The 11,694-nt window shown below is 32.3% G+C and overlaps 1 protein-coding gene across 1 annotated transcript; it reads left to right on the top strand.

Annotated features, from left to right (window-relative positions):
- Positions 1-4,053: 4,053 nt before the first annotated feature.
- HELRODRAFT_171322 (hypothetical protein) lies at positions 4,054-7,129 on the top strand (the record flags this gene model as incomplete). The annotated part of the gene is made up of 4 exons (XM_009018049.1): positions 4,054-4,138; positions 5,344-5,424; positions 5,917-6,110; positions 7,103-7,129. 4 exons carry the CDS (start codon positions 4,054-4,056, stop codon positions 7,127-7,129), a joined length of 387 nt encoding a protein of 128 aa, XP_009016297.1.
- Between the last annotated feature and the right edge of the window lie 4,565 nt (positions 7,130-11,694).

Below are 11,694 nucleotides of genomic sequence, written 5' to 3'. Positions count from 1 at the left end.
GTCACTGACTGGAGACGGAGGGAGGTGTTGGTGGTGCGAGATGAGGACGATGAGGTGGTGTGGATATTTATATTTGTATATCTATGATTTTTATAGTTATGATTTGTATAGTTATGATTTGTATAGTTATGATTTGTATAGTTATGATTTGTATAGTTATGATTTGTATATTTATGATTTGTATATTTATGATTTGTATAGTTATGATTTGTATATTTAGGATTTGTATATTTATGATTTGTATATTTAGGATTTGTATATTTAGGATTTGTATATTTAGGATTTGTATATTTAGGATTTGTATATTTAGGATTTGTATATTTAGGATTTGTATATTTAGGATTTGTATATTTGCTTTAATTATTTATTCAATCATTATATTTTCAACAAATATGCTTCTTTCAATTCTAAATATTCGCTCCGATTGAATTTTGTTTTAACGCGGCTGTTGTGAGTGCACGTGCATGTACGCTGTGTGCGTGTGTACGCTGACTTTCTTGTTTGTATCACAAAAGTTTGATTCGAAACAAGGCCAGTTGCTGAACTCGCTCGCATAACAGGAAACACAAATCAGCTTACAACTGATCATTACAGCTTGAAAACGTTTAATATAATATTAAAAAAAAATACTTAGACTTTTGTCTTATGAATAAATTTGTTTTGACAAACGTTTTTTAAAATTTTCATGAAAATAGTAAAATTTGATATATTAGCTGATGATGAGAATGATGATGAGATGATGATGATATATTGACTAAAACATTTTTGAAAAATTCGCAATAAAGTTAGAAATAATTTATAAAAGGTAAACTATGGAAAGTAACAGGAAAAGGAAAAGAAGAAACTTGAAGGACCTTCATCGAAGACGTTGGTTGGGATCTGAACGGAGCTCTGCTGCACGTTCACCAGGTTCTTCTCAAAGTTTTTGTTGCTCTGAAGTCTGAATTCTGATAGGCTGAGATTTTTTGCATTCGGGTAAGAATACTGTTGGAAGTGATAAATATTATGGAAAATAAAAGTAACTATAAATAAATAAATATCTAAATGACTACTTATTATTTTACGTAAATGCCTAATAACAACTGAGTAACGTAAAAAACTAAACAATCAAATGATTAATTGTTTAATATGTTATAAATAATTATTTAATATCCTAGAAATAATTTTTAAATTGTGAACAATTATTTATAATTACTAAGACTGAACGCCCGCGAATATTCTGCTAATTTGACAAATTAAAAAAAAACCTGAGACTATTAATTCACCACCAACTCGCACGTATCTCGTCAACTAAACAATACAACAATTAGATCATCCAGTTACACACACACACACACACACACAGACACACACACACACACACACACACACACACACACAAACAAACACACAAATATACTGAAAGACATACGGATCTACAGACACAAAGCAACAAATTCACACATATACACATACATACACACACACAAACAAACGCAAAAACACACATAGGCACATACGAACACACAAACACAGACTCTCACACACAGGTATATGTACACACAAATACATGCACTAAGCAATTTTTCACCTTAATATTTTCAACGGAGACGTACGTGGAATGCGTTTCTTTGGCTCTTTTTGCTAAAACCTTCCGTTGAAAATAAATAAATTTTTTTTAAATTATAATAAAATTATTCAAAATTTTTTTAAAACACTAATTAGAAATCTTTAAAAAATAATGAAGAAATTCTGTAACGTTATTGCTTAGAAAAGTTAAGATTTTTGTTACTCTGTGTCAAACATTACACAACGGACGAAATAAATTAGGTCGTTTTCAATTAACAAACATTGTCACTACTGAATCATTGGAGTGTTGCGGTACATTCGACAACGATGGCTTTCAACTGCACGTTCGTAACTCATAAAACTCCACAAACAATGCAGTCGAGGATTTCGTATAAGCATTATAACTAGAAATCGTGTGTGTGTGTGTGTGTGTGTGTGTGTGTGTGTGTGTGTGTGTGTGTGTGTGTGTGTGGTGATGATGATGTTGAAGAAGATGTTGAAGACGATGATGATGATGACGCTGAAGACGATGATGATGATGATTTTGAGGACGTTGATAATGATGTTGAAGACGTTGATGATTATATGATGATGGGGAGGACGATGATGATGATGATGATGATGATGATGATGATGATGATGAGGACGACTATGATAATATTAAGGACAGTAATGATGATAATGTTGAAGGCGATGATGACGATGATGATGATAATGATGATGATGATGAGAAGGACGACGACGATGATGACAAATGAAAATATGATGTAAATGAAGATGCTGACGTCGATGAAGATAATTAAGATGACGTTGATGGTGGTGAAGATGGTGATGAAGATATGTTGATGTGATAAATATGGCATAACAATAATGATGATTACTGTTGACACACAGATGATAATGTATCATGATATCCATACTGACATCGTTGATAATGATGATGGATATTACGATAGTGACAGGTGCTACGTGGTAATCGAGACACAATCAACTAAACGAAAACTATGTTGTTTAAAAAATAATGCCGATTTTTTAAAACCATTTATTAACATTTTTATTCACAATCAGTAATTTTTTAAATGAAATTTTAATAAAATATCCATAGAATAATAAAATGACATTGAAAGAGTGGTTTTGTTAATCACATCAAACTTTTCAGAAATCAGTTTCAATCAAACAAAGGCAAGATTCATCAACTCATCAATTATTGCAAATCAGATGAAACTTCAACTTAATTCTACCCACTGCCACTCATGCTTTGGAAGCGTCGCCAAATATTTATAAACCTGCTGTGAGAACACTCCATGTTGTACGTTCGTCAATGAATGTTTTTAAACCAAGGATAATTTTGTAACATTTTTTTCAATGTTTGTGTGTGTGTGTTCTAATGCTCTCAAACCGAAAACATTTTGACAGTTCGTCTCATAATTCCTGTTCATATTTCAAAAGCAAAGTAGTTTGGACGGCTTTCAAAAGTGGAATTATTGACAAAAATGAAATTTCTTTTTTAAAATGCAAATTTACATAATGTGGGAACTCCCGTTTTTTCAAATGTGCTGTAGCAAAGTAAGATTAGAATAATTAAATACAAAACAAATACAGAAATAACGACAAGAATGTTATTTCTGGGAAACTGTTGCCTCAAAGTCCTCGCATCTGCACTTCGGTAGTACATGTCTCATCCTTTTTCATGTTTTGGAATGAAATTACAAAATTTTTTACCTATTCGAAACATCGGCCAATTTTGTATGAAAAAAAGTTTATTATGTCTCTTTTTGAATCATTCCACATGCGAGCGTACGTATGTACGTGGATGTGGTATGAAAGGGAGTTGTTGTTGATGGTTGTTTAAAGGATGGCAGGCAGCTGGGACTGATCGCCTGATTGATAGCTTCTCTTTAATTTTATTCGTAATTGCATTTTATTCATTTTTTTTTATAATTCAGCGTTGAGAAACTTTCTCATTTGATCAATATTTTCTCTGCCACAAAACATAACGAAAAGCAACATCATCGTCAAATTATGTGCAATTAAGTTAACTGCGTTTGCTTCGAAAATATTTTTGTTAATAAAATGTGATGATGATGAGAAGAATTTTTTTCCTACAATCATTCAATTTCACACATACACATTCACACATTCTTAAAAATAAACACAAACACAAATGATGAATGAATAAATATATATAAACTACACAAACATATAAAAATTTCAAATCAAGTTGGTTTCTTTTGACTTTTTATGATACGATCATAGAAGATGTGAGGATGAAAACTACCATTTTCGACCAAGGAGGCATTATTTCTAATGGACATTTTACGGTAGAATATTTCTGTCAATAAAAACATGCTAATATTCAGGATCGGAACCCATAAAACGACAGATGGACAAACATTTAGAAGGACAGTTATGCAAGCATGTAAGAACGTAGTTTGACAAAATGAAAAAAAGTCACAGAATAAAAAACAGCAGAAAACCGTTCAGATAGAAAAACAGGAAGCTAAAATGACGTCGCTGTGGCCCACCTTGCACCCGCCTGTTGAATTCCAACATTTGCTGCAGCATGTTATGTTACCTGCTTCGTGTCATCGTTGGTTTGGTCTGCTTGAGACATCTACTTACATTAATTTATCGTGCTTGCACTGTGTAACGACTCTCACTAAATAGAGTCTTCGTTCGTTTGTGGGTCGTGACCTTGTTGACCTTGCTGGTAACGTCGTAGGTCATTCAGCGACCTTCTCACGGGAAAGATAATAATTCAGACGATATGAAAAAATTGCATCTTTATTTTACGTAACCTTATAATATTTTAAATTTTCATTATTTTAGAAACTACTGTCCTTTGACTTAACTGAAATGTTGTCAGAGAATTTTTTAATGCGCTTCGAATGCGTTGCCAGATTAATAATATTGAGCTATATTCTATTTGTAAGCAGAAATATTTTCAATCTATTTCCCGGTTGCAATATGAGACATGCTTGAAGACTCGAGACCAAGGGGAAGACTTACAATTAATGTTCTAATGACAAGTTTCAAACAAAGCTCAACCAATTTTGTTGTATGGTTTGGTAGTCCAATAAACATGAAGATAATGTTACAATAATTTTCTGAAGACATCTTATATTTTCTAATGCCAAATATGATGTTTCAATGTGCCCATTCAACGTGTTTGAAACGTGAACACACGCAAGCAGATATAAAATATACATACACAAATACACACACACACACAAACACACACACACACACATATATATATATATATAATGTAAATACATACATACAAAGATATACAAAAATGTACACAGACCGTGCACCACGCGTGTACGTACAGACGTACAGCAACATATAGGTACCCCAATTATATTTGTACATAAATGAACTGCAAAGTTTTTTTTTGCAGAAATCTCGAAAGAACTTTAAGAACTGAATTGCTTATTTATGATGTCCTAAAGAACGAATGATCTCTTGTATGCCTCAACTGCCTGTCTCTTGCTGAAACGTCCTGAGTTATGACGGGGTAGAAATGAAACAAGAAGACATATCTTACGGGATGATATCCTCATTGTACTGAGTCCTTCTTTTGAATAGAAATAACTTCATCAAAATGTCAAATTATTCACTCAAGTATTATCTTGAACTATCAAACTCCAGAAAACCTAATGATCATATTTCTAAATAACATCCCGATTTTAAAAACTTACCAAGAAGATCTTTTAATTTAAATGAACAATAAATAAATGAAATAAATTGAATTTAATATTTCTGATCACACGTAAAGAACATTTGCACCAGGTACTCGCGAGCCACCGTCAGAACATAACACTTACTCCGCAATATTAGCAACGCAGATAAGACGTGAAAACGAAGCGGAAAGTCGGTAATAGCATGAACGACACATTAGTTTCAAACATCGTGATGCATTTTGTAATGTTCATTCGCAACAAACATCGCTGAAGCCTGTATACAGTGAACATAAATTATGCTAATGTATTAAAATTTATTCTGACCAATCTTATTCAAACTCACGATATGAATATGTGAGATGCCACACAAATGCCATCAAATGAAACCTATTAATCACTTAACTTATTTTCTGCAAACAAATTTTCTAAATATTTTTTATTTTAGTTTGTTTGTGTTTTTTTTTGTGATAATGTGTGTGTTGTGTTCGTGTGTTGTTATTAGTTTGTTAATTAGTAAAGTGTGTGTGTGTGTGTGTGTGTGTGTGTGGCGTGTGTGTGTGTGTGTGTGCGTGAGTGATATTTGATGGTGCCGTGTTATATTTTTGTGTTTGTGTGGGTTGTTGATAGTCCATGTTTGTTGAAAATAATGTGTTGCAAGTGAATGAATAAATTATGCATGCAGCCAAAGTCAGCCAGTCTCAAATGAGTCGTGTAATCAACGAACGCAACAGGTCGTTCGCCACGTTTCGTTATATAAATATAAGGGGTGGTCTTGCTGCTGCTGCTGTTGTTATTGTGGCTGCTGTTGGTGGTAGTGGTAGTAGTGATAGTAGCGGTTGTGGTGGTTGTGGCAGAGGTGATGGCAGTGGTGGCAAGGTTGGTATAGTTTTTTGTTTTTGCGGATGTTATTCTATCATTTTTTAAGCAATGATGATAAACATCAAGTCTAACTATTAAATGAAGAATGAAAAGTGAGATTAGTAAGCACCTATCATTAATGTAAAAAGCGTTAGACCAGTTATACTCGGCACATTTAAGTGGGTGATATTTTGAAGAGAAAGGATGCCTTAGTAGGCCTCAAGTTACACCATCCGTGATGAACACAAGCTCTGCAAGTCGTCACGCGTGGCAAGTTAATGAGACGCAAGCTCAATTGCATGGCCGCCTTGCTAATACATGCCTTTTGTCGCTGAGGTTTTTGAAGAAAATGTTTGAGTGAAAAAGTTTCACTTAGATAGGCGAACTTTAATTTTTTGCATTCGTGAGCAGAAAGCAATTCGCAAAAAAAAACAAAAAATATTGATTTTACATTTTAAATTTGAAGATAAACTTACAAATTTTTAATGTAATTTATAAAGTACTTTCAGAACAGCTTTTTTAGAATGGTTTGCAGTTCCAAAATCAACATCCTGGTTGCATCTCTAGTTGTCACGTGTTTCACAATACTTGCTGCACACTCCAATAGAAATATGATTTTAAAACCTTTCATTAAATAGTGACCTTAAAAATAATATATGAGTATATAACCAGAAACAGAACAAATGGATATTGTATCATATTGTATCTTATTGTATCCTTTTGTATCATATTGTATCATATTACATCCTATTGTATCATATTGTATCACCTAAGCGAGGTTGGCCATTGAAACATGAAGCAGTGCAAACACAGGCATCTGAACTGAATGCATGGATGCGATAAACAAACAAACATTGATGAAATATCCTATCTTACACTTTTCTTCAAATGTCTAACTTAATTATATAAATCATTTCTTTTGCCTTTATTTGCGAACGTTCTAAAACTTATTGCTAATCAGCTGTTTTTATTTCTTATTTTGAAGTATTTATAATACTATGAACACACAGATGTTGAACATGAACATGACGGAATAACAAAAAGGCAATAAAAATATTTGCCTTCACCTGATATTTTTCTAGAAAATTTCAAATAAATGTGTAAACAGAGTGAATGTATGAAATGCAAAATGTGTGAATAAATTAATGAATGATTTATTTATTGATTGAATGAATGAATCCGTGAATGATTAAATGAATGAATGAATGATTGAATGAATGGTTGAATGATTGAATGAATGAATTTTTGAATAAAATTTAAAATAACAACGAAAAGCAGAAGCACGGGAGCGTGTGACTGAACGAATAAATGAAGTAGTAAATGAATGAAAGAACGAGTACGTGATTATATCAAAAAGTGAGAGAATAAGGAAGAAGTTGGATAAAAGAGTGAGTGAATGAGTGAATGAAGAGAGAGGAAATGCAATACATTAAAAGGAAATGACAAATTCCTGTCAGGTCATTCACCCTTATTCTTCGGTCACTCGTGAAAGGGCTGATGACGATTCTAAAGAAATAAGAAGAAATCCTCAGAGATGATAACAAAGATGATGTGGCGACTATGTTGGAAGCCATTTAACTATTGATATCAATGATTGAAATAATAAATCCAAACGCTGATGTTCACTTTTAGAAGAGAACAATGTCTATAGAATGGAATGATGAATGCAACATTAAAAACATGCAACAAATTGAAAATTTTCCTCATTCCGAAATTCGTCACCGATGCGATGATGATAAAATCCCCATCCTTTTTATCATCAATAAATTTGATTTTCTAGCAGCAGTGCATGGTGGGGCATGGCCGTTTCTGTTTTTTCATTTGATTCTTTTTTTATTTCCGCTTGTTACATTTTATAATGGAAACATATTTCAATGGCAAGATGACAGCTAGTCTGATGAGTCATTATTAATAATTGTTATTGAATTTTGTTCCCACGATTATTATCATTATTGTTGTCGTTGTTTACTCATTGATCTTTGCAGACCTATATTGGCTGATATAAAAATATTCAAGTTCAAGTGAAAATAGATTAAAATTTTCATAACAGAGTGTTTAACTTTCTAGCTCTGCATTGAAATGACAAACTCATTCTAAATCAGCGTCTCATGTTAGATTGGTGAAAGCGAAAACATGCGAAAACTATCTGAAATAATTATTTTGTTGGTTCAATTGGAGTTGTTGTAAATACTAAACCGATCTGGTTGAATGTGGTTGTTGTTTAGTTTGGTGGCATGAGGTGGTTGAGAGGTTTACGAGTGACAGGCACTGTTTGAAAGTAGAACGAAATTATAACATTTTTTGAAACATGTTTCAAATTTAATAAAAGTTTTGAATAACGCTCACATCAACGAGACATTTTGTTTGCAAGAACTTGTATCCAAATTGAAACAATGCAAAACTCCTGCTTGTGCCTGCTTGCTTCATCCCTCTAATGAAACCCGTCAATAAATTAAAGTAGCAAAGCAGGTAGGCCGGCAGGCAATCCACGTGCTAACAACCTTTTGTTTGTTTTAAAAATTTTTTTTGGCATCTCCTGTGAATGTTCACACATGTTATCAAATGTCCTTCCATGCTAACATGAATGAATCTGTTATTCAGGATTCCAGTCCGGATGGGTCCCACTGCGAAACCAACGAACGTTCTGCTCTGATCGACAATTAAAATTTGGTGCAACTTCAAAAAAATAAAATTTATATGAAAATTGCGGAAACGTTTCTATATTTTAGAATTTAAAGAAATTTGAATTATTTACAATAGGGATAAATGAACTTGTTAAATATGTTTAAACATTTCTAACTTTCTAGTGACACATCCATCCTATCTGCAAAGTGCCATTTATTTGATTGGCGTTATTAAAAATAACTGAGTCAAAATTAATAAATGCCTATCATTTCAATGCATTTCCTTCATGTGTTTTTTTCTTCGTTTATTTAATTTTATTAATTTTTTCTCAGCCTACATTGCACTCACCCAACTTAATTTTTTTGGAGATGTTTTTTTAATGGATTTATTTTTTCAGAATGTTCACTCTCTGTGTTAGTTGTTTGTTTGTTGTTTGTTTGTGTTTATATATCTTCATGCACTTTTGTATGCATGCATGTGTGTGCTTCTTATTTGCATCAGCAACCAAAAACTACTCTCTGTTTATATTAATATATGTGTTTCGATATCTTTGTGCATGTTTGCACAATCAATTTAGATCAACTTTCCCAACCTCAACCGCATCAATGAACCTGGGAATGTAACTTCTCATTATTTACTTTCATCAAAGGTGGCTACCGACGTTCTCTTGCGTCCAATCTTCATATTACAACTGCACTTTCCACTGCTTGTGCTGTTTCATATTGCTAGAAGGAACAATCGAACCGCATCCACTGTCACCAATTCATTGGCACATTTGGATTTCATATCGGTATCATTCGTTTTCCTTACTCAGTCATATTTAATCATAGACACTGTAGTTCAAGTTTTGTGATATATCTTCTGACAGCCTGGTTCTACCAACGAATGATTAAATAAAATAAATAATTATCAGGTTGTAACATCCTCCTTACGCCTTTCACTCCAAACCACACAGCACGACATTTTTGGGACGTGTTACAAATGCTGTATGCTACTCTTCGAAACAAACAACCTCGCAAAATGAGGCACTCAGGTTGAAAGGTTAAAAGTCATTATCACCCATTGCACTTGTTTCCAAGGAGCGTGGGTTCTTGTTGAAACCACGAATCAACCACATTGCTAATGATTATTTGAGATCTTGCTTGCAATTGAACCAGGCCTCAAAAGAATAAAAATAATAATAGTAATAATAATTATAAATATTTCAAAAAGAATATTAATAATAATAACGACAGTTCATCTCGCACATCTGCAGAGATGGACCTAGCGTCTTTACACTTTACGCTAATAAGCCACCCGTACTGGCAATAATATAACTTCACTTACATATCACATTAAACCTTACCAAAAAGTAGGTCATGTCAAATAAATGAGGTCAAGATGACGACGATGATGATAGTGATAGTGATAACAATGACGATCGGATTAGTGGAGCGGATGGCAATCACGAAAGCAGGGAACATGATCAATGAATGATAGTAGCAATAACGATATAAGGTCCGCCTGTAAATATATATATATATATATATATATATATATATATATATATATATATATATATATATAACAATTATAATAATAACAACAACAACATTAATAATAATAATAAAAGATATAACAGTAATAATATGAAGAATAATAAGAATAATAATAATAGTATTAATAATATTAACTATATTTGAAATGATGATAATAACAACAACAACAACATGGTGATATCATTAATAACATGCACTCTTTCTGCTAAGCAAACATTTGCTCACGATACCCCAATGGAGGTAATATTAATGTTTGTATGTTTTCATGGAGGTGACGACGACAACGATGATGACGACGATGTTGATGATGGTGTAGGGGGGTGTGACAGTGATGTTGGTGGTGCCAAGAATGATGACGTTGATGAGGAAGATTTTGATGAAGATGGTGATGAAGAAGAAGATGACGGTGATGAAGATGATATAATGATCGTGAAGATGACGACGATGATGGGAAGAATAATGATGATGATAACAATGATCATGGAATAATGATTGTGATGACGAAATTATTGACTGCAGTGATATAGAGTGAATTGATGATGATAAAAATGTTGAACAAAACAATAAATTTTCAAAATATAAGTAGGCCTACCCATAAGTAGATTGCGATAAAATGGTTAAAAGCTTTTCCAAAAAGTTCATGTATAACAATTATTTTTACTTTACTGTATTTTTATGTTACAATATATCAACTTATATAAATGTATTTTTTAATTCAAAAATAACATTTTTTGATAAAACTCGAAAATTTGAAAATGAATTTCAGTTTTACATATTTGGTTTGCCACCAAGCGGTGCAAATTTGATGTAAAACATTTATTTTATTTATCTGGAAACTTTTTGTTTTGTCAGTTATTGAGAAAAATATGTAAATTAATTTTTGAAAAAATATATATATTTTTTAATGTTTCAAATATTTTTCCGTTAATAATTTTGAAATTTACGACAAATTTAATTCAATTGTGTTTCGTTGCATAACTCCAGCTGAATTATTCATTGCTGCCTGTGATAACTTTTTTTAAAAGAGATTTTTTTCAAACTAAAAACTTTTCATACTGCAATAAAAGATGCTAGATGATCAGCACAGTACCGATCATAGCAACAAAGAATGTCTGGTGATTAATTAGAATAAGAAAAATAGCAAGAAGTATTTTATTCAACCTAACAAGTTTCATAAAATGAAGTACAGGATGGCTGTGTGCGGTCGACAATCAACTCATCTCCCAAAGCCATTTAAACAATAAAAGGAACACAATATAAATGTCATTTTAGAGTTATGAACGATTTTTCAGTTCATAAATTAAGTTTGTTTCACAATTTTTTTACGATCGTTTTGAAAATCATTTTGTTCATCAAATCATATCGAAAGCCTTTTTTCAGAATGTCGTTGCAGACTGTGATGGTATGAGATTTTTGGTTCAGACTTTTTTTTCAACAAG

Source organism: Helobdella robusta (genome assembly GCF_000326865.2).
Source record: "Helobdella robusta unplaced genomic scaffold HELROscaffold_20, whole genome shotgun sequence".
In the NCBI taxonomy this organism is placed as follows: Eukaryota; Metazoa; Annelida; class Clitellata; order Rhynchobdellida; family Glossiphoniidae; genus Helobdella; species Helobdella robusta.
Note: the sequence above shows the minus strand (reverse complement) of the source record. Positions and strands in the feature narration are given on the sequence as shown.